The sequence below is a fragment of the Lolium perenne genome, chromosome 4 (genome assembly GCF_019359855.2).
Source record: "Lolium perenne isolate Kyuss_39 chromosome 4, Kyuss_2.0, whole genome shotgun sequence".
NCBI classification, from domain to species: domain Eukaryota; kingdom Viridiplantae; phylum Streptophyta; class Magnoliopsida; order Poales; family Poaceae; genus Lolium; species Lolium perenne.
The window spans coordinates 54,726,310-54,751,466 of NC_067247.2; the positions used below are offsets into that span (position 1 = coordinate 54,726,310).

A 25,157-nucleotide genomic window follows, 5' to 3' on the forward strand; every position below is an offset into this window, starting at 1 on the left:
TCTCCCGCGATGAGCGCCTTTCGACGCCGGCTGCCGTGCTCGGCTCCCTCGCGACGGTGGCGCCTCTGCAGTCCGTTTGTGCTCTTCGGTTCGGGTCCAGATGGGCTTTGGCGGGCCGCGGAGCTGGCCCCGGCGGCTGCAAGCGCGGGTTGCGCGTCTCGTCGCGCCTGCTGCTGGGCACCTTGGCGGTGCTGGCGGCGGGGCTGTGCGAGATGCGGCGGGTCGGCCGGTGGTGCGCCGCGGTGCGGCGGCTGGTCCGGGGAGCTCTGGCCTGCGGACGTTGGCGTTCGTCTTCGAGTCTCCGCTTCGGTGTTTGTTCGGCGCCCCCTCCTTCGTGGCGTTCCGGCGGCGCCTACGGTGCTCCTTGGCGGTGCTCTGTCGGCCGCATGCTGCGCTGCCCGGCCTCTCATCTCCGCGAGGTGCGGTGGGCGTCGGTCGTGCTCGCGGAGCTCTCTGGATTGGTGGTGGTGGTGGTGGCTGTGGCGCGGTGTCGGCGCGCCAGGTGGTGATGGTGGTCTGGCCGGCCCTTTGCGGCGGGTGTGAGGTTGCGACTCTCTGCCGGGCGAAAGTCTTGTTCTGGCTGCGGCTGGAACCGACGGCGGCGGCGCCTTTTTTGGCGTCGTGACCTCCTTGGAGGCGTCGTCGAGGTGGTGTTCTTGCGCCTCCGCCCGGGTGCTCCAGGGGAAACCCTGATTCCTCGTGGGATCGGGCGAGGGCGACACTTTCCTGTGTCGTGTTGCCTGCTGGGGTCCTCGCCTTGGTTGCTCCGTCGGCCGGAGGGAGCTGTGGAGCGAGTTGGTTGTCGGCGTCGACGAGCGGTTTGGATCCCTCGACTCGGCGGTCAGGCGAACACGTCTTCAGTTTCGGTGTGTTCCGGGTGAAAACCCTGCACCGGCCTCGGCCGTTGCCGGTGATGGCGGAGCTCTTGGACGTCGCTCCCCTCGTTGGAGGCATCACTGTGGAGGCCCTCACTGCAAGTTTGTTGTTCGCGTTGTCTGTCCAGTCGGTTTCGTCCTCGGCTTGTCTTCGGCTAGGTGGTGCGCGGCCCCGGGGGTCGGCGTGGTTGTCGGAGCGGCGGCTCCGTGTTTTGCCTCCGCCTTGTCGCGTTTTGAGGTGTTTTTAGGGTGTCGGCCTTGGCCACTAGGGTGGCTAGGCCGTCAGCTCGTGTGGTGCGCGGCCCCGGGGTCGGCGTGTTGTGTTGTGTTGTATCGGTTTTCGGCTAGTTTCCCTCATAAACTGGCCATTCTCTTCTCCTATATCAATGAATGGCAAGTCTCTTGCCTAGTTTCAAAAAAAAAAGAAGACAATTTTTTGGTTACCAGAGGCAAACTCTTCATATGCTGCAATTGGCCTAAAATAGGTCAATGTTTAATTGAAATTCAAAAAAAAAAAAAGGTCAATGTTTAATTGCTCGGCCTAACCAAAGGGCAAAGTGGATATGTAATTACCTATTCATATAGTATGCACCGCCTTATAAAATTTCCAGTTGTGGGCCATTCACGAATCAATTATTATCATACATGTAATATATGTGCATAGCTCTTTGCTATGGGTCATGATAGATGGAATATGTTTGTGTCGATGTGTTGCATGAGGGACAGGCAATCAGAGCTGAAGATCACAGAACTGTATTCCTCTTCGCGCGCAAGGAGACAGGACTGCGTGTGCCGGTGCTTCAGCAAATTTAAGCGCTGAAACTCCAGAGACTGGTTCGGAGCAGCGACGCCAGTTAGTAGTTCCAAGATTCCAGTTCTTTCAAGGCACTGGAATGAGCAATCCTGACTCTAACGAGGAGATCTTTAACCTACAACCAGCAGACAGGGTTACAGTTGGATATCACTCATAAGAGAGTACTATGCATGACGCACCAACCAAACTTACAATGTCCACAAGATAAAATGAAAAGCATAGCGACACGAAAGCTTCGCAAGGAACACTTTTTTTTGCCAAATTGAACGACTACCAATACTTGTCAGAACTTACAGGTGACTGACTAGCTCGAGGAGAGCACTCAACGGTTCAGGCAATCATCTATGATTGACCCCAAGAATGAAAAACAAAACAGACTACGACGTACTAATACCTTAGCAAATTACAAGACAAAGCGCAAATGCAACCTCAACTCCTCGAAGCCACGGAGAACACATCACCATAAACTCTCAACTGGGACACGACCTGGATAGACCTGAAGAGGGGATATACATGACTGGGGCAACAGCGCTACTCCGCCACACCTTCCTCTTCCTCCTCGTCGTACTCCTCCTCGGCTGTCGCGTCCTGGTACTGCTGGTACTCGGCAACCAGGTCGTTCATGTTGCTCTCGGCCTCAGTGAACTCCATCTCATCCATGCCCTCGCCAGTGTACCAGTGCAAGAAAGCCTTCCTCCTGAACATGGCAGTGAACTGCTCGCTGACCCTGCGGAACATCTCCTGGATGGAGGTGGAGTTCCCCACAAAGGTGCCTGCCATCTTCAGCCCCCTGGGAGGCATGTCACACACGCTGGACTTGACGTTGTTGGGGATCCACTCAACAAAGTACGAGGAGTTCTTGTTCTGGACATTGAGCATCTGCTCATCCACTTCCTTGGTGCTCATCTTTCCCCGGAAACAGGCAGAAGCAGTGAGGTAGCGCCCATGGCGGGGGTCAGCAGCACACATCATGTTCTTGGCATCCCACATTTGCTGAGTCAGCTCAGGAACTGTGAGAGCACGATACATTTGTGATCCGCGTGACGTCAGCGGTGCAAAGCCAACCATGAAGAAGTGGAGGCGGGGGAATGGAATGAGGTTGACAGCAAGCTTGCGAAGATCAGAGTTGAGTTGTCCAGGGAACCTCAGGCAGCATGTAACACCACTCATGGTAGCAGAGATAAGATGGTTGAGGTCACCAACTGCAAGGTTAGAATAAAGCTATCAGTGCCTAATATTATCTGAACATAAACTTCTGCATATAGAATTTCAGTGGGACAACAGAAAAGTGGACACCAAAGGTAGCTTAACAACTTACAGGAAGGTGTGGCAAGCTTTAGTGTGCGGAAGCATATGTCATACAGAGCCTCATTATCAAGCACCATACATTCATCAGCATTCTCAACAAGTTGGTGAACAGAAAGTGTAGCATTGTATGGCTCCACGACGGTATCTGAGACCTTCGGTGATGGGAAGACAGAGAAGGTCAACATCATTCTATCAGGGTACTCCTCCCTAATCTTAGAAATAAGAAGGGTGCCCATGCCAGATCCAGTGCCTCCTCCCAAAGAATGGCAAACTTGGAATCCTGCAAGTTCAGAAAATAAAGCCATAATATTATTCACGTATCCAAGTAGCAATGCAGATGCAAAACAGAAATATGCGCTGAACTGCAAAAAAAATAGGTTCGCAGGATGCTACAACACAGAAAGGAGACAAACAGATAGCAGTTTATAAACACCACCATGTGCTCCAGGAAACAAGTGTGTGAGAAAACAAGTCACAACAGGCATGGCAAAAAAAAAACAAATTAATAGGGTCTGCATATATTAAATAGTGCACAAAGACAACCATATAGGTATTGCCAAAGCAATGAAGTTGAGCATTTACTTATTCATTCATCAGGAAGATAAAGACTTCATTTCATCTAACTTGACCAAATAATGCAATCCCAGCTATGACACAGTTTTTTATTCTACAGGCCATTACCAGGTTCAATATGGAACCTCGTGCAGGTGAATCCAACAGTGCATACATTTACAAAAATATCATCCCTGCCGACAGTTCCATTGGTGAAGCTAGGTTTTCCATTATGAAGCTTAGCGGTTCTTTATTCATCAGGAAGATAAGGTCCCCATTTTATCTAACATTGACCAAATGCAATCCAGTACAGGTACTACACCGTTTTTAATTTAGTGTTTTAAAATCTTATCTAACATTGACCAAATACAATCCAGTCCAGCTGTTACCTCATTCATGCAGGCAAACCCAACAGCGTGTACACTAATAAAACACCAGTCCTGCCGACAGTTCTGTTGGTGAAGCTAGGTGTAGTAACCCGGAAAAGCATGCAATTATCAGACCATCTCATTGAAATTAATTTTCAGTATAACATAAGCACATGATCCCTTCAAGTTCCATCGTTAGACAAACAGCATGCTGATCAGTAATCACGAATTAGACCAAACAGTAACAGCACAACTTCTATGCTACCACCGCTCTGAAGAAAAAATTATGGTGCTGCATAACAAATTACTGATAACAGCGCTCGGCAATTGAAATAAATTAATGGAACAAATCAACAATTATGGCAGAAACAGCAGCTCGCATAAATGCCAAACAGCACCTGACGTAAATGCCAAACAGAAGCCCATCGTAACCTCAATCGGGGCCGGATCTAACTACGAGATGGACGGTTAAGGCCAGATCTATCGCAAACCCACCAATCCCTAGCAGAAATGGCCACAAATAACGGGCATAATAGACGGGATGAGACTAGTCACAATGGAAAGTATCATACACTAGTATCATGCACATGATACTAGTTTATGATACTACCCTCACAATGCATAGTATCATAAGATAGTATCATATTATCATCATATTTAATGTTTTATACAATCTCAATGCAAATTGATGTACATGATGTGTTTGCCACTAAGTTTTCTAGTTTTACGTGCTATGATACTGTATCATATTATGATACCACCTCCATCTCTCACCTCATTAATTAGTGCGCCACATCAGATTTTTGCCAACATGGCATGCATGATACTACTTATGATACTCCCATTGTGGCTAGTCTGAGGAGGTATCATTTACCCTGTAGGCAGTCGCAGTTCTCGGCCTCCTTGCGGACGACGTCGAGGACGGAGTCGATGAGCTCGGCGCCCTCGGTGTAGTGTCCCTTGGCCCAGTTGTTCCCCGCGCCGGACTGGCCGAAGACGAAGTTGTCGGGGCGGAAGATCTGGCCGAAGGGGCCGGAGCGCAGCGAGTCCATGGTGCCGGGCTCGAGGTCCATGAGCACGGCGCGGGGCACGAATCGGCCGCCGCTGGCCTCGTTGTAGTAGACGTTGATCCGCTCGAGCTGCAGGTCCGAGTCCCCCGCGTAGCGGCCCGTGGCGTCGACGCCGTGCTCGTCGCAGATCACCTCCCAGAACTTGGCCCCGATCTGGTTCCCGCACTGCCCGCCCTGGATGTGGAGGATCTCCCTCATCTTCGCCGGCTGCCGGTGGCGGTGGTGGTGGTGGTTGCGGGGAGATCGCGGGGTGGGGGATTTGGAAATTTGGAATTCGAAATGGAGGATGTGGGGGGATTTTCGGTCGTCTTTATACGGCCAGACCCGAGCCGTTCGGGCTCCAGGAGACCAGGACCGCTTGGTGGTTGGGGACCCCTTGTGGTTCTGGTGGGACCCGGTTGCAGTGGGCCGTGGAGGGAAGCTGGGGCCCGCAGTGACAGGCTGGCAACAAAGCCGTGGCCCCAAGCTCCACGGCGAGCGGATGGGATCGACCACCGACGCCTGGGGCCCGCGCACCAGTTCGCTGTGGCGTAGCTGTCAGTGGCGTGTCACCGGCGTTGGAGCCACCTGGCGGAGTCAGCAGTCAGCTGGTGGGATTTGCGGATGGGGACGAGCGCGAGCTGACACGGAGGCCGGGCATGTAGGGCCGTTTCCGGTTAAGACCAGTTACAATGGGAAATATCATATACTCCCTCCGTCTTAGAGTGTAAGTTATATTCCCAAAAACTATTTATTCAATAACCTCCACCTCTAAGGCATAATTTTTTTTAATGAGGAAGAGAAAGGGGTTGCATGCACCAATGAGGGAGAGAAAGAGAATGCATGCACCAATGAGAGAGAGAAAGAGGCTGCATGCACCAATGAGAGAGAGAAAATGAGACCCAATCAGCTAGTACCTTGGACCAAAATATTCAAAAACTGTGACTTACAAACTAGGACGGAGGGAGTAGTAGTATCATGCAGATGATACTAATGTACAATACAATTTTCACAATGCATAGTATTACGTAGTAGTATCATATGTCATATGTCTTTAATGATTTGTAGAATCTCAATACAAAAATATGTACAAGATTTGTTTGGTATTTTTATAGTTTTACGTGCTATGATACGGTATCTACCTATGATACCACTATCATCTCTTTCATCATTCATTGATATGACACATCGGAATTTTGCACACATGTAGTGTATGATACTAGTTATGATACTCTCATTGTAACTAGTCTAAGCACCGCGGAATTCTCATAGTCACGGCCAGGAAATTGATTGGTTGGGCAAACACACTACTCCCTCCATTCACAGTTACCCCGCGTTCTAGATTTAGTTAAAGTTAAATTTTAGAAAATTTGACTAAAAATATATACAAATATCTAAATTATAAAATTGGTACTATTAGAATCATCTTGGAATGTACTTTTATATTATATAAATATATGTAATTGTGGATGTTGATATTTTTTGTTACATATTTGGTTAAACTTTAAATTTCTTGACTTTGACTAAAGCCAAACGTAGGGTAAATAAAAATGGAGGGAGTAGTACACCTACTGCAAATCGATTAGTTTTGTTCTGCCCGCCACATCAACTGCGTCGTCGCCATTGACCCGTTTTCGAACTCGAAGTCAATGTGGCAGTCCAGAAAGCTTGAATTGATAGGGGTGTGACTGTCTCCGCCACCACCATCACTCTCAAATCAAGTCGGCTCGCGTCCACCCCCTCATCCCATCTCGATTCGGCGTCAGCTCGCGTCCACCCCCTCACTGTTTCGAATGTAAGTTTAGGGTAAATCCAGGTCATTTTTTCAGATTGGGGTGTTTGTGAGCTTAAACTTTTTGTTTGTAGATAAACTTGGCCACAACGTGATTTTTGCTCGATGACTCGCCATAATCGGCTGATTCCAACATCGAAGATTTCCTTCGCAACGACGATGTCGTGAACCTCATCTTGTTGGCCGCCATGAAGGAGCACGAGGACGGAAAGAAATGAAATTGCCAAGGCTCGATGGTTGGTCGTCTTTGCATTCCTCGCAACCGCGCTCTCAACCAAGCCGTGTTCACGAAAAGATTACTTCAAAAAAGCTTTGCACCTACCTGGCTCATCTCTTTCGCAGGTGTTATTGAATACGTACTGAGATATTTGTCAAATAGTGGAAGCTTGCAAGGCAAACTACCGTCAGAAATGTCGCATGTGTCTCTTAGGATTTGGTATGTACCAAAAGATATTAGCCGCGATGAGGATGATTGCATATGTCATCCACGTGATTACACCGACGAGAATATTCGCATTGGCAAAGATATCTCGCTCAAGTGTGTGCTACGGCAAAATTTTGATCCAGGTTTTTCGGGTCGATACCTTCGAGCTCCCAACAGGGAGGAAACAAAAGGATTAATAGCGCAAAAAAAAACATGATGGCCACGTATGCTTGGGAGTGTGGAATGCATACACTGGAGGTGGAATAACTACCTTGCAGCTTGGCACGAGCAATACTCCGATCATAATCATGATCCAACTATTATGCTTGAAGTTGTGGTATTGGAGGACCGCTGGATCTGGCATTGTTTCTTTGGGCTACCCGGATCTCTTAATGGCATCAATGTTTTGCAGAGATCTCATCTATTTGCTAGGATTGCTAGTGGATATGCCTTGGAACTTTTCGTCGGTAATCCTGTCAACCTTATCAAACCCAAAGGAACCCGGCGATCCAAGGTTTCCTTGAGACTAACCGGCATACTGAAAGAATGGCACTCATACCAAACTCCATAATAATCTCGTTGAGCACCAATGGCAACTATTTAGAGCAAGATAGTCCACTTTTTTCCCCCTTTTCATTAAGAGGTAAAGCGAAGGTTCTCTGATCTGTCCTTGCCCAAGTGGGCACCGTTGATTATTGAACAGAATATGAACGGGCACTCAATATTTTAGATGAAAATCAGCTTGAGTGTGTAATCAAGACGAGAGAACTAACTACCAAGTTGTAACTATGATCCCTAAACGGAAGAGCACCTGGATAAGCTAGCAGAACAAGCTGGTCTACAACTTTATGAAGGGGACAGCGACGCTTCACTAGTAATCCAATCAGTGTACCCGAACGGCTGTATCTGTTGCAGAGTGGAGCCACAAGTGTAGTGGACTGGATGTCAAAGCATGTAGCTGTTGCTTCGGAGAAACGACACATACCAGTCACCAGCACCAACCACACACGGGCACACCTGCATCCGTATGCATCTCGCTTTCAGCACCACGGGAGTCGGCCCCGATCAGGAAACAAAAGTTTCAAGCCATACGATGAGATCCGGAGCCGAAGTAGCTGAAATCACAAGCTGAACTTTCTGTCATGGAAAAGAGAGCACCGAGTTGACAGTTTTTCTCTCAGCAGATAGCAAACGGAAAGACACTGTTTTATTGGTTCAATCACACATTGTAATGGTACAGAGAATGATGCCCAATGTTTCAACCACTGTAATGGCAGGCAGAGAATGATGCCCATGTTACAACCATTGTAATGGTAAAACCGACAGGGGGAACTAGAATGGTTTCTTCTCGTATGACATGAGTCCATGGATCCCTCCCTCAACTTGAGCAGCGCCTGTCCTCACCTGGCAAGGAAGGTCAGCAAAGACTGAATCAGTTCTGTTGTCAATATTCCCTAATTTCCAGTTGGGAGATACAAGCACAAATTGAGAAACGGGCAATTCAAACCTCTTGACAGAGTATTTCACTACTTTCAGATAATAATTATGTATGCAATCTATCAATACAAGCATCTTAAAGGAATTTCAGAAGTACTTTTGGAACTACACAGCTATGAGCAGATACGACACTTGCTATTCTGTAATGTGTGTAATATATGAGAACAATTCTAAGTGAATTGTGATGTGTGATTTAGGTTCTTCATGCGAACGGATGCTACCTATATTTGGTACGACAAATGAACAGATAAGATCTAAATGGGACTAGTTTGTCAACAGATGAAGTCAAATGTGCCATGAGATGGAAAAGAAGAGTAACCAGGTAAGCACAGTGGTGAAAGAAAGCTGAATTTGCATTGCAAATTTTAAAAAATACTTGGGAGTGAATATCTAATACGGAGTAGCATAAACCTTAAAAGTACTGTTAAGACTTATTGATCCAGAATCCCTCAAAACATTGAATATGTACATGAAGCTGTATGCTATATAACTGCTCATAATGACAGAATAAAGATTCATGCAATCTGTACCGGCAAGAGATTCATGAAGAATCACCACGAAAAATTATTTTTAAAAGTAAAACTTTGGAAGGTCAGCCAATACCACAAAACTGTATAAGCCATAATAAACAACAATCACCTTAAACTAGATTCAGTGACAGATTTTCACGCCACAGTTATTCATTCAACAGGTACATAACCTAAAATAGACTACTCTACAGCTGAAAAATTAAGCAAGCAAATTTAATCTTTCAATGCAGAATAGCATTCCTGTAGATCACTGAGTTAATAACATTTAACAGAAACAATCTATTTAACTTAGCAGTTCGCAAGTGATCGCTGAATACTACACATGAAGAAGGCAGAGTCAATGCACATCAAAGTGAAACCAAGATATAATGGATTTTAATGTTAGTTAATATTTACCAGAAACAATCTATTTAACTTAGCAGTTCACAAGTGATCGTTGAATACTACACATGAAGAAGGCAGAGTCAATGCACACCAAAGTGAAACCAAGATATATTGGATTATAATGTTGGTTAATTCCCATTCCAAAATCAACTATTTATGTCCATTATCTATAAAAGTAGTTTAATCAACAAAAATAAGTATTTCTCCAATCTTAGGTACTCATATTATGAACCACTCAAAATCACAAATCGAAATGAAGTAAAGACCAAATATGTAATCCAGACAGAGTACCTCCATTCTAAGAGTATCCGCTCGTAAAAGATCATGAGCTGACTGCAAAGAGGATGCCCCAAGATCTTGGAATCCTTGCTTAACAGCTTGCATTGTATACGGTATCAATCTCAGCACAGAACCCTTGTCAGCAACAGTCCCAACGACTCCCTGGGCAACTTTGAGCTTCAGAGTATCACCAAGGTACCTTGCATCGCTCCCCTTTGTCATGGCTTCAAGTGAGCCCATACCTCTGTATTTTTTTACTCGGTGGCCATCCTAGCAGAACATTCGAAGTAACAAATGACACTGTTTGGTCAGGTTTCTTGACATCTAAGTAGACTGGAGTACTGAGCTATTATGTGGGCAATAACAGATCTTTTTAATTGCAGTGGTCAAAAGGATGTATATTTGCATATCATTGGTGTGTGGTATTCATCAGAAGTATAAATTTAATATCTAATATAGGGATGTGTGGACTTGGGCAGGCATCACTACATGATATTCAAACTTCACCCTGTGTTCAGGCAAGAAATATATCAATATGTATACCTTGTATTCGTAGGCCCCGGGAGCTTCATGGCTGCCAGCCAAGAAACTGCCCATCATCACAGTTGACGCCCCCAGTGCCAAAGCCTTCACAATATGCCCGGAGAATGAAATCCCACCATCAGCAATAACTGGCACATTCTGATCATTGGCATACGATGCAACCTTGTACACTGCAGTGGCCTGTCAAGCCAAAACATAAACAGGCGTCAAAATTGTTAGCATCTCTTCTACAGAGTGCTGACATCAAATGCCGATGCAGCCATTTGATACAGAACATAAAAAATTACTTCCTATCATTGACTAGCCAGACTGTGAGCCTATGTGGGAGCATATGGAGCAATATACCATTTAAAACAGATTAACTGTAGCTGTGAAGAGTGGAATAAAACAAGCACTGCATCCAGTCCCATAAACAACACAACATGCTACTCACAATTGAAAATGGGAAATATGACTGCAAAATCTAATGATACTATGATAAATACAATTCTTCATTTTTTTCAATATCCCAAAACTCATAAGAGTTTCAAATGCATATTCGGACTCTGGCCCCCGCGAGGTGACATATTAACTGTGAACAAAACAACTGATACGTTGTGTCTTCAGACAGTATGGTATACAAGACATCCATACTAGTTCCTGTGTTGTTGCAACTTGCAAATGCATGTAAGGGGAAGGCATTGTTCTATACAGCACTTATGTGAAATAAGCAGTTCAGAGAGCTGATTTAGTGGTAGAACTTGAACTTCAATCCTTTTGGCATATAATAATATACTTCCATTTTGGCGAAGCCACTTTCAAGGCCTCATACAGCAATAGTGCTACAAGATTCAGCAACTTGCTAATTACTTGAACTAAACTAGTAAGGTAGCAGGAGTTTATGAGAATTATACCTGTCCTCTGCCCACAGCACAAACCTCCTGGGTGGTGCAGATCGATCCAGATCCCATTCCAACACGCAGTCCATCGACTCCAGAAGCGATCAAATTCTGCGCCTGCGCAATCGTCACCACGTTGCCTCCAATCACATCCACCTGTGGAAACATCTTCTTCGAATGCTTGATCATGTCAATCTGGTAGGTGGAGTTCCCCTGCGAGCTATCAATGACGATAGCGTTGGCCCCGGCCTGAACCAGCTGCTCCAGCCTCCGCTTGTCATCCTCGCGGGTTCCAATCGAGGCTGCGACTATGAATTTCCCGTCTGCGCCGAGAGACGGCTTGCCCAGCTTCGGGTAGCTCCGGATGCGCTCGACGTCCTTGGAGGTGATGAGGTCGATTGGCTCGCCCTCGTCGGAGAGGAGAGGGGCGTAGTCGAGATTTTCGTCGGCGAGGAAGGCCGCCGCCTGCTCGAAATCGAAGGAGGCGGAGGCGGAGCGCGGGGCAGGGCGCATGTAGTCGGATAGTTGGGTGGGTGAATTGGTGGCGTCGGCGGCGACGGCGACGCCGACGAGCTTGGAGAGGGAGTCCCCGCGCTCGGTGACGAGCGCGTAGTCGTGGCCCGCGAAGTCGGCGAGGGATGGGGCGGACGCGAGGGAGAAGATGGGGACGGAGGAGACGAAGGGGAGGCGGCGGGCCTTGGCGGCGCGGACGATGGCGGCCTGGATGTGCGCCTCGGTGTTGCAGTGGACGACGGCGACGGCGCCGAGGGCCGCCATGGCGACGGCCATGGCGGCCTCGGAGACGGTGTCCATCGGGGAGGCGACGCAAGGGACGGAGAGGTGGATGTTGCGGGAGAGGCGGGTGGAGAGGTCGACGGCGTCGGCGGGGAAGTTGATGAGGCCCGGGTGCAGGATGAGGTCGTTGTAGGTGTAGGAGTAGCCCCGCCGGAAGATGAGCGACGCCGGGACGCCGTCGTCGTAGAGGTCCGCCATCTGCGGCGGCGCTGGGGGTTTAGGGTTTTGGCGGCGGCGCTGCGGCGGCGGCGGGGGTGGGGAGTGGGAGGCGGATGGAATGGTGCGGATGGAGTGAAGTGGGGTTTGCGTGGATTTAGATAGGGACGGCTGTTTGGCGGGTAGCCTGCTTTGCCGAAATCTTCCAATGACAGCTGGGTCCCGCGTTGTCAAGCAAAGCGAAATCGTGTTTTGCGGACATGTGGGTCTTGTGGCGTGTTTTGTGGGCGGCTAGGGCGGGGAGTGGGGCCCAGCTCCAGGCACGCTAAACATGAACCTCGGCTACTTTGGTGAATCCTACACAGTGATTTTTGTTTTTGTTTTATTATTTTTTCCTGTTTCGTTTTATTTTTAGATTCGAAAAAAAATAAAATTTCAAAATGTTTAAATTTACAAATATTTATATTCCAAAAATATTAATATTAAAAACCATTTTTAGAAAATGTTCAATCTAAAAAACAAACTCAAAAAAATTCATTTTTCTAAAATGTTCAAGTTTCGAATTCATTTGTAAGCCAACTTGCTTGAGATGTTATCGCAATTTAACTGTGCGCATCTAAGAGTGCTACCACTTGGTTGGTGGGCACACGACAATCTCCCCATATATATACGACCATGCAGATGTGATTGTGTCTATGAAACTTTGCCACCCAAAAACCTAAGTTCAGTCCTCTTCAAAACTCTCAAAGTGGATATGGAGATAGATGATACACATGTATACTTTATCTACCAAAATATTGAACACTCGTACCATTAGCATTCTCTGGGAATATGAGACATCGAAAATTCAGGTTTAAGATTCGTGAGTCCAGCTAGCAGGAAGCATAAGAAAGGGTCGCACATTTCCAACAATACTTCCTCATACAGATCTTGAGAAACAACCAAAGAACTCCAACAATGCTACAACCACACCATACATAATTAATGCATTCTACTTAGTTTGGATATGTGCTTGTTGGCAGACTTGCAATGCCAGTTCTGTCGGAATGTAATGAGCTCAATCATTCACTGACCTTAGTGTTTGAATTGTATCGGAGTGTCCATTTACACTTTTCACTTCAGTGCTTCCATAGATCTCCTCTACTCCAGGCTTATGAATAAGCTTCCATGTGACACAGTAAGAACAGTTATGCAAACGGGAGATTATGTATATGTAAGCAACATGATTAAGTAACTATTATTCATGAGATAAACACCACATACGTGACATAAGAAACAAATAAGCTTATATACAACATCAGGAGTAAGAAAGCCTAAAACTATTATAGATACCCATCGCCGTCAATAATCTACCAATAAAGCAAAAATATTTTTGGGGCCATCTAGACTCTAGAGTACTTGATCATCCCAGTCATTGTGTGTTAGAGAAAAAGTTAATGTCTCCAATAATGCCAATTTTCTATGTATAGACAAGAGTCGGTTGAGAAGACACGTATTTCCGACAAAGGTATAGGAATCAGAATTGTTTTCTACAAATCGAACTCAGCTGGTTTCAGTACATTACAGGTTGGAATATTACTTCAGCTCTGCTCGATCGAGCGTCACCTCCGTCTTCGGATCCTATGGCATCGGACCATCCCACGACCTCCGATTTGCGTTCCATTGATGGCTAGCCACCCGGTGGGTAAGAAAAAGTTTGCATTTGAAAAAAGTTCAAATTCAAAAAAAATGAAAAATATGCATTTTTTTGAAAAAGTTCAAGTTTCAAAATTTTGAAAAAATAACATTATTCATAAATGTTTAATCCCAAAAAAAATTCAAATTTTTAAAAATCACGAAAAAAGAAAAGAAACATGAAAGAAAAAACGAGAAAGACAAAAAAATAACAGTAGGCCGGCCCAACATCTAGCCGTCTTTTAGCGGATTCCGGCAAGCCATGTGTCTTTCCAAAAGAAATAATCATGTCGCCTATTTTTTACCTTTTTCCATTTTAAAGAAAATACACCTTGTATTGTTGGATCATAGCTCTTAGTCAATCTAGGTTAATCGGACACAAAAGAATGCAATTGTCTGTTTATATCCAAATTTACTAACAACCTGGAACTAATTTTTTGGCCACCTAATTTATGTGTGACTGTTTGAAACTAAATTATTTTCTTCTTATAAATCGACCCTGATATCAAAGCAAAGATATTGAAGCAATATACTGCCATACTGGTGTACATTATCGTATCTTCGCTTCGTAGCCACGTATGCCATCTGCTCGACCCATAGGCAATACTGCCAATTACAAAATGAAAACTATCCTTCAGATCAGTCATCGCGTGGTTTTGTCTGTGTATTTATTGTTTTCTTTTGTAAGCCTTGAAATGCTGCAGTAATTTGATCATGTGCGTGTGAGCGTGCTGTCTTTTGGTTGGTGTAGAGGACATGGGAACTTTCTCTTCCATGATTTTGGAAGTTCAATTTTGCTTTTGGCACAACACGCATCCTATATATATATACCGATAGACACCATGGAGATCCAAGCTCAATCCTATACAAAACCCTCCAAGTGAATATGGAGATAGATGATACCTATGTATCGCTCTATCTACCAAAAATTAGACACTTTGTAATGTTCAAATTCAATAGGAATAGGAGATGTCAGAAATAGATACATATATTAAGGCTCATGTGGTTGGAGACAAAGTCAACAAAGTGGCTGCCACGAGCAACTCCATCAGCAAGGCTCGTGGTTGTGTTGGGCTTCTACTTCCTCATTCCTATGCTCCTCTTTTATCTGGCATGCCTTGGTGGCGAGGGGAGAAGGAGCAGTGGGGTTGTGTGGAACTCAGCGGCTGCGGGAAGTGTTGAAGCTCGATGTGCGGAAGCTTCCAAGCGACGGTAAAGTGTGCAGCCACTATCCTTGGCCAAGGGGGGCGCTCCGCACCTCGAGAGTTGCTGCTCCGAGGATCTACTTCCTCCCGGCCTATGAGCCAAAGCCGAGGATCTCTAATCAAACCACGGCGTCTCAACCTGACGGCAACCGAAGTGGCGTAGTCCTCGGTGTCGTCGACGGTGCCCTCAGATCATGCCAAGGGCAAGGCAGAGAAGAAGGACTGGATTATTGCGTCTTCAAATTTTTAGTTAAGGTCTTTCTTGCAAAAGTTGAGGACTACTTTGTGTTTTCTATACTTATCAGGTTTCTCTATGTAAAATTACCCACCGATTAATGGAACTATTGGGCATTCGTGCCCCTACCCGTTCAAAAGAAAAATTGAACACAAAAGAATGCAAGTGCATGTTTATATTCAAATTTACTTACCATTCTGTTAACACTTTTTTGGTCACCTAATTTTACGTGTGACTGTTTGAAGCTGAACTATTTTTATCCTATCAATCTACACTGATATTGAATCAAAGATAGTGATACTGAAGCAATATACTAGTGTTAATTCCGGTATCTTGGCTTCGTAGCCGCATATGCGCCATCCGCTCAACCCATAGGCAATGTTGCCACGACCCAATTACAAAATGAAAACTATCCTTCACATCGGTCATGGCGTGGTTTTGCATGTGTATTTTTTGTTTTCGTTTGTAAGCCTTGAAATGATGCAGGAATTTGATCATGTGCATGTGAGCGTGCTTCCATTTGGTTGATGTAGAGGACATGGGAACTTTCTCTTCCATTATTTCAGAAGTTTTAATGTTGCTTTTGACACAACACACACCCTATATATATACCGATAAGCTAGTGGCCATGGAGATCCAAGCTCAATCCTTTACAAAACCCTCCAAGTGAATATGGAGATAGATGATACCTATGTAGCTCTATCTAGAAAAAAAATTAGACAATTTGTACATTCTGTAGGAATAGGAGACATCGGAAATTCATGTTTAAGACGGTTTGTGACATTTCGCAGGAAACATAAGAAAGGGCCGCAGAGACACAGTTCCAACAATATAAGTCCCAACCACAACGTCTACCCTGGTCTTGATGGCCTTGTGTCCACGAGTGCCCCGTGGCCATGATGGCCCTGTGTCTACAAGTGCACCGTGGAGGCCTGCACCGCATAGAATTTGGTGCCTCCGTCAAAGAGGTCCACGTCCATGAAGAACACTCTGTGCTTGGTGCGCGTTCCAAGCCCAGCCAAAGGAGTGTGTCGTACGGAGCTTGAGTAGTCCATCCAGTAACGTGTGTAACTTACACATCCCACTAAGCCCGCGTGTTCCTCTAAGGCCTCGTTTGTTTCCCGTGGAATGGATCTAGACGGGAATTGAACCAGACGTGGATCTGTACTTCCTAGCATAAGTTAACAGACTTATGGTGCCAATTTTCCCGGGAATGCAATGAGCTTGAACCTTCACTGCTTCAACTGTATTTGAGCATCGTTTCACACTTCTTCACTTAAGAGGTACAAGAGTAACTTTTTGCTCCTCTACTGTTGGCTGAAGAAGATTTTCTGTCAAAATGACTAGTGATGCTAACAGGAAATTATGTACTAGTATATACAAGCAGCATGATCAAGCAACTAATATTCATGAAATAAGCAGCATATAAATAACATGGGAGATAAACTTCTATACAACTGAAAAGTAAGAAAGTAAAACTATCATAAGATACGTAGCCATGAAACATCTATCAAAAAAGCCAGCAAAGTTTTTACCTGCTGCTGTTTTTTTGGACCATCTTGAGTGTTCTTGACCATCCCAGTCAATGTTTGTTACACAAAACAATTTGGGTTCTCCAGTAATGCCAATCTTCTAATTATATGACAAGAGTCGGTTGAGCAGATTTGTACTTCTAGCAGAAGTATAGGAATTAAAATCAAAATCATTGTATATTAATTCACCTCAGCCGGTTCAGTACAATACAAGGGCGGACTACAACAAAACTTGCAATTTCTGTATGAATTATTAAGCACAATGTTAAATGTGCAGTAAATAGTAGTAGGTCATAAGCAAATGGTACAAATCAAACAACCTTACCAGTCTGGCAGTCACCACTAAGAAATTATAAAATTAATATTATCACCTGCATAAGATGCTAAACTGAGCCAAATATCAAGTTATCACTGACTTAAGAACTTGCCATGTTGTCCACAAGCCGGTCTTCATGCAGCTGATCCATGAACCCTTTTGCAAAATGTATTTCTTGCTCTATTAGATTGTTTCAAGAAAGCGCTTTATAAATTCCATCAACATGTGGTTTGTACATTATCCATAGGGAACAACTTCTGTGTTTGGACTTAGAAGCCGCATCCTCAGTTTTAGTATCTAGAAATACAGTGCCCATCTAATTGCCGGCATTCCAAGATCCCATTAGCACCAGCATACGTCTTACAAATTAGTTTGTAAACATATCTGTTTATTTTATCTGCAATGATAAAACTATTTTTATGCTTATCGAGAGAATGGAACATGTAAAAGATATTAGAAGGAGCAGCAAAATCACACAAAACCTTCTAGTTCTTGAATACTTTCATCTCAGCATTTCGCAGCAGGTTCTACACACATTTACAAGAGAAATAAGATTTTTACTGCCAGAAATCATAGTTAACATCCAGAGATCTGGAACGACATAGTATGCATTGCATACAAGCCAAAACAGCTAGTTCCTACATCCAGATCGCTACATGAGAAATTATGTCATAAGTTTTTTAAAAAAATATGGTATTTAAATGATGTCTTCAGTTTACACATGAAAATATTAATTACACACAAAGAAATCAATATTGATACATATATCATGAAATATGTTTCATGATGTATTTATCGATATTCTAGATGGTGAAACTTTTAAAATTCGTAGTACGGAACTTATATTCCAGGGTAATTAGGAAGTTCTGAGTAAAAATTCTTATACATCAACTTACTTAATAAAAATAGTACTAACTTTTTCATTCACTTCTGGGCGTTTCTGAAGAGATCATTTTCTCCTGGTAGTAGCAATAAAACAGAACAGTACCACCTTTTAAACAAAAAAAAGTAATTGATACATTCCAAGAATAAGACCGTCGCATCTCATCTCATCTACGTGTGTATAAGACTTAAGTTCATGTATTTCTAGATCCATTTCTCCTCTTTTATTGTTACATCCAGAACGCTACAGGAGAAAACAACGGAGCATGCTTCGACACCGTATAGGAGTTGTTAATGTGGTTCATGGTTTGCAGCTCTCCCTTATGAGAGTACTTGAGGCCAAACCTGGTGATGTGGAGAACACAACCATCACGGCCAAAAGCATCATCGCCTTCGCGCAACACATACTCCGCAAGGCAAAACTTGATGTCGTTGCCCACGTGTGTGAGAGTGGCCTTTGGCGTCGGCAATCGGGTGTTAGGGGGGTTGTAGAGCAACCTTTCCTGGAGCATCTTGCAGTCCGGCGGCGACAGGCTTGTGCTGGAGCGGGACACAACTTGGCAAGGGAAAATATAGCCAACCCACCCATGCATCCAACATTGTGTCGAAGTAGCAATGGTCCTGGAAAGGCAAGGACCATTCCCCATGCAACCTCCACCAGTGGTGTTTGGCGTCTAAGGAGAATGTGTGAATGGAGACCGTTGTACTCCCTCCGTCCAGTTTTAATTAACTCGACCGTAATTTTGCAAAAAAAACCCTGTCAATTTTTACTCCGTACCCGCACGTCCTTGTCGTAGAATAGAAGGCATAGTGGGCATACGTTGGACGTGGGGGAAGAGGCTGGAGCGGAGGAACCGGGAGGCGTCGGGCCCGCCGTGGCCATCGTGGACGCCGACGAGCGTGGCGCCCGGAGAGGCGAGCACCTGCGCCTGGTCCTCCATGACGAGGTTGGCCTGCGCGGCGGCCATGGAGATCTCCCCCGCGGCGTGCTGGCGCAGTCCGTCTGCCAGAGCATCCCGTCCGCCGCCGCTGCGCCCGGCGGCCATGGAGAACTCCCCCGCGGCGTGCTGGCGCAGCTCCGTCTGCCAGAGCATCCCGTCCGCCGCCGCCGCGCCCGGCGGCCAATTTCTCTCGATCGATCCATCCATCGATCGATTGGATCTCAGGGACAGTGGATCTTAGGGAGTCTATTTTAAAATTTGAAACTGTATAGGACGGGAATGTAAAAATCAATTTCTGAAGCGTTTTTTCTCTCGAGGGAGTACTTTTTTGTAAGCCTATTTGCTTGGCATGTTATAAAAATTTGGTTGTGTGCATCTGAACGTGTTGCCATTTAGGTTGGTGTAGATGGCAGTTGGATTTTCTCTTTCATTATTTAAAAAGCTCAATTTTTCTTGTGGCACAAACCCTGTTCCCATATATACGACCATGCCATGCAGTTGTGTCTATGCATATGTTGTGTTGCCTCCCCCGCCATAGCCCAGAAAAGAAATCCAGCCCACTCTCTCTCTAGAAAACTCTAAGTGAATATGAAGACCGATGATAAAGTAGACACTTGGTACTATTAATATTCTTTAAGAATAGGAGATATCAGGGATTCAAGTTCGAGCAGAAATAGCCATCTTCGTAGTAAGCATAAGACAAGAACACGCAGTTCCAATAATATTATCTCTAGTAGAATACATCCTGCAGAATTACTGAGTTATCCAAAAGATAAACAATCAATTCTTCTGTATGTGCCGCTTTCTACCAGTCATAAAAGATCTCTTCAGGGTCACTTTTGGATCTCGCCGTGTCTTTAGATCGTTACATCTTGAAAGGGAATACGAACACTTGTGCTTAGTTTGTTACTTCCTAGCATAAGTTAACAGACTTATGGTGCCAATTTTCCCGGGAATGCAATGAGCTTGAACCTTCACTGCTTCAACTGTATTTGAGCATCGTTTCACACTTCTTCACTTCAGAGGTACAAGAGTAACTTTTTGCTCCTCTACTGTTGGCTGAAGAAGATTTTCTGTCAAAATGACTAGTGATGCTAACAGGAAATTATGTACTAGTATATACAAACAGCATGATCAAGCAACTAATATTCATGAAATAAGCAGCATATAAATGACATGGGAGATAAACTTATATACAACTGAAAAGTAAGAAAGTAAAACTATCATAAGATACGTAGCCATGAAACATCTATCAAAAAAGCCAGCAAAGTTTTTACCTGCTGCTGTTTTTTTTTGGACCATCTTGAGTGTTCTTGACCATCCCAGTCAATGTTTGTTACACAAAACAATTTGGGTTCTCCAGTAATGCCAATCTTCTAATTATATGACAAGAGTTGGTACGGTTGAGCAGATTTGTACTTCTAGCAGAAGTATAGGAATTAAAATCAAAATCATTGTATATTAATTCACCTCAGCCGGTTCAGTACAAGGGCGGACTAAAACAAATACTTGCAATTTCTGTATGAATTATTAAGCACAATGTTAAATATGCAGTAAATAGTAGTAGGTCATAAGCAAATGGTACAAATCAAACAACCTTACCAGTCAGGCAGTCACCGCTAACAAATTGAAAAATTAATATTATCGCCTGCATAAGGTGCTAAACTGAGCCAAATATCAAGTTATCACTGACTTAAGAACTTGCCATGTTGTCCACAAGCCGGTCTTCATGCAGCTGATCCATGAAGCCTTCTGCAAACTGTATTTCTTGCTCTATTAGATTGTTTCAAGAAAGCGCTTTATAAATTCCATCAACATGTGGTTTGTACATTATCCATAGGGAACAACTTCTGTGTTTGGACTTAGAAGCCGCAACCTCAGTTTTAGTATCTAGAAATACAGTGCCCATCTAATTGCCGGCATTCCAAGATCCTGTTAGCACCAGCATACGTCTTACAAATTAGTTTGTAAACATATTGGTTTATTTTTTCTGCAGTGATAAAACTATTTTTATGCTTATCGAGAGACCGGTGTAACAGATATTAGAAGGAGCAAAATCACACACAACCTTCTAGTTCTTGAATATTGTCATCTCAGCAGTTCGCAGCAGGTTCTACACATATATTTTACAAGAGAAACAAGCTTTGTACTGCCAGAAATCATAGTTAACATCCAGAGATCTGGAACGACATAGTATGCATTGTATACAAGCCAAAACAGGTAGCTCCTACATCCAGATCGCTACATGAGTAATTATGTCAGAAGTTTATAAAAAATATATGGCATATAAATGATGTCTTTAGTTTATACAAGAAAATATTAATTACACACAAGGAAATCAATATCGATACATATATCATGAAATATGTTTCATGGTGTATTTATTGATATTCTAGATGGCAAAACTCTTTCATAGTCAGAGTGCAACTTTTAAAATTCGTAGGACGGAACTTATATTCAAGGGTAATTAGGAAGTTCTGAGTCAAAAGTCTTATACATTGACTTACTTAATAAAAATAGCACTAACTTTTTCATTCGCTTTTGGGCGTTCCTGAAGAGATCATATTCTCCTGGTAGTAGCAATAAAACAGAACAGTACCACCTTTTAAACAACAAAAAGTAATTGATACATTCCAAGAATAAGACCGTCGCATCTCATCTCATCTCATCTACGTGTGTATAAGACTTAAGTTGATGTATTTTTAGATCCATTTCTCCTCTTTTATTGTTACATCCAGAACGCTACAGGAGAAAACAAGAAGGCATGCTTTGACACGGTATAGGAGTTCGTGACGCGGTTCATGGTTTGCAGCTCTCCCTTATGAGAGTACTTGAGGCCAAATGTGGTGATGTGGAGAACACAACCATCACGGCCAAAAGCATCATCGCCGTCGCGCAACACACACTCCGCAAGGCAAAACTTGGCGTCGTTGCCGACGTGTGTGAGAGTGGCCTTTGCGTCGGAAATCGGGTGTTAGGTGGGTTGCAGAGCAACCTTTCATGGAGCATCTGGCAGTCCGGCAGCGACTGGCTTGTGCTGGAGCGGGAGGCAACTTGGCAAGAGCTAATATAGCCATCTGTGTTAAGCCCAACCCATGCATTCAGCATGGTGTCGAAGTAGCCTTGGCCCTTGAAAGGCAAGGACCATTCCCCATGCGACCTCCACCGGCATTGCTTGATGTTGAAGGAGAAGGTGCGAATGGACTTGGGTCGCGGGTTGTCATACTTGCTGTTCGCCGAGAAGAAGATGGTGTGCCCGTCTGGGTGCAGGGCGTAGGATGCGATGATCTCGTTGTTGGCGAACGGCCATGGCGAGTCCACGCTCTGCCAGCGCCAGTCCATGGTTGGCCTCTCAGACCACGGGTCGTCGTTGTCCGTGGGTCACCAGGACATGACCTTCAAGAATTGTTGCGGATCCGTAATGAGATCTGGGAATGCATACAGCGTATCGGCAGTAGCGATGGACGCGTGGCAGTCACCTAGCAGCGGTTCCGGGCGGGGAGGGCCAACGGCCAGCCCTGCTGCCTCGGTGTCGTAGATGAGGCTGGGGGGTCTGTCCGCAGCGTGGGTTGGTGGTGATGAGGATGTTGCTGCCAATGGCATCAAATGTCATGCAGCGACCAGGTACAGGTGTGTTTACCCGGAGGATGCCCGGCTCCCTGAGATCAGAGTGGTTGCCATCGTCGTCAATCTTATGGATGGTGAAGCCTTTGCTCCAGTCATCCAGCACCAGATAGAGGTGCTTCTGCTTCTTCAGCCTTTTGCCAGCGCACTCGCGTAAGCTGGCCTGCCCCTGCCACCGCTTACCTCCAATCGCCTCCGGACTATCAATTAACCGGTTCATCAGCGTCGAGGAAGATGGATGGAGATGGGCTGGCTTGCAATCGGTACCTCTTTGCCAACACAGGCAAGAAATTCTCAAAAGTCTACGATTGGATTCATTGATTTTATAGAGCCCCCTTCCCGGGCTCTATAAAAGGAGCAAAAAAATACAGGCATCTCTGAAAGGAGCAAAAACACACGAAATATTTAACTTTTGAATACAGGCATCTCTGCATTTTCGAGAACTGACGTGCAAGAAATTAACTCAGTAGGTTCTTTACAACTGATAGGAGAAACAAACTTTTTATTGCCAGAAATCATAGCTTACATCCAGAGAACAGAGTACTGGACGGTCGTAGTATGCATTGCATACAACGAGCTTAAAAATTCCTACATCCAGAACGCTACAGGAGAAAACAAGTGGGCATGCTTTGCCACTGTATAGGAGTTAGTGATGCGGTTCATCATTTGCAGCTCTCCCTTATGAGAGTACTTGAGGCCAAACGTGGTGGTGTGGAGAATGCAAGCATCACGACCAGAAGCATCATCACCATCGCGCAACACAGACTCCACAAGGCAAAACCTGGCGTTGCCGCCCATGTGTGTTAAAGTGACTGTCGGCGCTGGCACTCGGCTGTTAGGGGCACTGCAGAGCAACCTTTCCTGGAGCATCTTGCAGTCTGGCTGCAACTGGCTTGTGCTGGAGCGGGAGGCAACTTGGCAAGAGCAAATATAGCCATCCTTGTGAAGCCCAACCCATGCATCCAGCATGCTGTCAAAGTAGCCTCGGCCATTGAAAGGCAAGGACCATTCCCCATGCGAGCTCCACCGGTGGTGCTTGGTGTCGAAGGAAAAGGTGCAAATGGACTTGGGGCATGAGTTGTCGTACTTGCTGTGCGCTGAGAAGAAGATGGTGTGACCATCTGGGTGCAAGGCATAGGAGTCGATGATTTCTTTATTGGTGAATGGCCATGCCGAGGGCACGCTTTGCCAGCACCAGTCCATGGTTGGCCTTGGAGCCCATGGATCATCGTTGTCCGTGGGTGCCCACGACATGACCTTCAAGAATTGCTGCGGGTTGGTAATGAACTGTGGGAATGCATACAACATACTGGCAGTAGCAATAGACCTGTAGTCATCACCTAGCAGTGATTCAGGGAGTGGAGGGCCAACGGCCAGCCCTGCTGCCTCTGTATTGTAAACAAGGCTGGGGGTCTGTCCACAGCGTGGGTTTGTGGTGATGAGGATGTTGCTGCCCATGGCAGCGAAGATCATGCTACGACCAGTTACAGGTGTGAATATCCGGAGGACGCCCGGCTCCCTGAGATCAGAGTCGTTGCCATCGTCGTCAATCTTATGGATGGTGAAGCCTTTGCTCCAGTCATCCAGCACCAGATAGAGGTGCTTCTGCTTCTTCAGCCTTTTGCCGGCGTACTCGCATAAGCTGGCCTGCCCCTGCCGCGGCTTACCCCCAATCGCCTCCGGGCTATCAATTAACTGGTTCATCAGCGTCGAGGAAGATGGATGGAGATCTAAAATATGGCTGGCTTGCAATCGATATCTCTCTGCCAACACAGGCAAGAAATCCCTCGAAGTCTACGCTTGGGTTGATTGATTTTATATAGATCCCCCTTGCCGGGGTTGCAATCGAACTCGGAAACCAATTGTAATCGGCAGTAAGGACACGTACCTCGTCAGAACCCGAGCCGGACACTGTCTCGGGACAAAACCAAACTGATCGGGGCGCCGTTGGGAGGAGAGGCACTTGAACTGGCGGAATCAGACGGAAGCAGCGGCGCCGGCGGTCGGATTGGCGGGCGGCGGATGCTGAGCAGCAGATGGGAGCAGTGGAAGTAGGGCGGCGCGGTGCTAGGAGATTGGGGCGGAGTTGCTAGGAGCTGGGCGATCTGTTTCAATAGTGGGTCGTTCCAGAGAGTGTCGCCGGCGCCCGGCGGCAGCTCCGCATCTCCTCTGCCGCACGAACGACGAACAGGACAACCAGTCTGATCTGACTGGACTTGGTTCGGTCCAGCCAGGTAGGGCAGAGAGTTGAGGAAAAATGCAAAAATGCCACTGGGTATTTAAGGCATCTCATGTCTATTTTTTGGACTATATAAAAAACAAAAGTTCGTTTTTTGAAAAAAAAAACAAAAGTTCTTAATCTCTGCTGGTTGATGCATCAACTGATCTTCTAACTCGCGTTGGTTCCCCGCGGTACCTTCCCCCGTTGTGTGGTTGTCGCTCATCTCTCCATATGCCACTGCTTTCCTCTCTCTCAGTCGCCGTTGCAATTCTTTAGAACGTTG

The 25,157-nt window shown here is 45.4% G+C and overlaps 3 protein-coding genes across 11 annotated transcripts; all 3 read right to left on the bottom strand.

Annotated features, from left to right (window-relative positions):
* Window positions 1-1,923: 1,923 nt before the first annotated feature.
* On the bottom strand, window positions 1,924-5,263 carry LOC127292580 (tubulin beta-7 chain). The gene is made up of 3 exons (XM_051322004.2): window positions 4,792-5,263; window positions 3,008-3,277; window positions 1,924-2,891 (listed from the first exon to the last, which is right to left on the bottom strand). The coding sequence occupies exons 1-3, from the start codon at window positions 5,183-5,185 to the stop codon at window positions 2,221-2,223; spliced, it is 1,335 nt and encodes a 444-aa protein (XP_051177964.1). The 5' UTR covers window positions 5,186-5,263; the 3' UTR covers window positions 1,924-2,220.
* A 3,104-nt stretch (window positions 5,264-8,367) lies between these two features.
* LOC127292581 (inosine-5'-monophosphate dehydrogenase-like) lies at window positions 8,368-12,374 on the bottom strand. Its single transcript, XM_051322005.2, has 4 exons — window positions 11,309-12,374; window positions 10,416-10,595; window positions 9,885-10,142; window positions 8,368-8,586 (listed from the first exon to the last, which is right to left on the bottom strand). The coding sequence occupies exons 1-4, from the start codon at window positions 12,284-12,286 to the stop codon at window positions 8,515-8,517; spliced, it is 1,488 nt and encodes a 495-aa protein (XP_051177965.1). The 5' UTR covers window positions 12,287-12,374; the 3' UTR covers window positions 8,368-8,514.
* Window positions 12,375-19,685: 7,311 nt separating this feature from the next.
* On the bottom strand, window positions 19,686-24,877 carry LOC127292582 (uncharacterized). 9 transcript variants are annotated; one of them, XR_007845225.2, is made up of 3 exons: window positions 20,632-24,877; window positions 20,500-20,547; window positions 19,719-20,405 (listed from the first exon to the last, which is right to left on the bottom strand). XR_007845225.2 is itself a non-coding variant. In XM_051322006.2 (2 exons), the coding sequence occupies exon 2, from the start codon at window positions 24,355-24,357 to the stop codon at window positions 23,242-23,244; it is 1,116 nt and encodes a 371-aa protein (XP_051177966.1). In that variant the 5' UTR covers window positions 24,358-24,416; window positions 24,542-24,877; the 3' UTR covers window positions 19,719-23,241. The 9 variants fall into 9 exon arrangements, 1 of the variants encoding a protein (XP_051177966.1); XR_007845224.2 differs by having other exon boundaries at window positions 19,719-20,088; window positions 20,307-20,405; window positions 20,500-24,877; XR_011742478.1 differs by having other exon boundaries at window positions 19,686-20,961; window positions 24,542-24,877.
* Window positions 24,878-25,157: the final 280 nt, after the last annotated feature.

What these genes read in the sequence shown, in the direction of transcription:
- LOC127292582 (XM_051322006.2), bottom strand. Translation starts at nt 24,357, where the DNA reads ATGAACCAGTTAATTGATAGCCCGGAGGCGATTGGGGGTAAGCCGCGG.
- LOC127292581 (XM_051322005.2), bottom strand. Translation starts at nt 12,286, where the DNA reads ATGGCGGACCTCTACGACGACGGCGTCCCGGCGTCGCTCATCTTCCGG. An exon ending in CCGGGGCCTACGAATACAAG is followed by an intron (nt 10,143 to 10,415) that starts GTATACATATTG and finishes ATGTTCTGCTAG; the next exon opens with GATGGCCACCGAGTAAAAAA. An exon ending in CGGATACTCTTAGAATGGAG is followed by an intron (nt 8,587 to 9,884) that starts GTACTCTGTCTG and finishes CTTCCTTGCCAG; the next exon opens with GTGAGGACAGGCGCTGCTCA.
- LOC127292580 (XM_051322004.2), bottom strand. Translation starts at nt 5,185, where the DNA reads ATGAGGGAGATCCTCCACATCCAGGGCGGGCAGTGCGGGAACCAGATC. An exon ending in GAACTGCGACTGCCTACAGG is followed by an intron (nt 3,278 to 4,791) that starts GTAAATGATACC and finishes CTGAACTTGCAG; the next exon opens with GATTCCAAGTTTGCCATTCT. An exon ending in AAAGCTTGCCACACCTTCCT is followed by an intron (nt 2,892 to 3,007) that starts GTAAGTTGTTAA and finishes CTAACCTTGCAG; the next exon opens with TTGGTGACCTCAACCATCTT.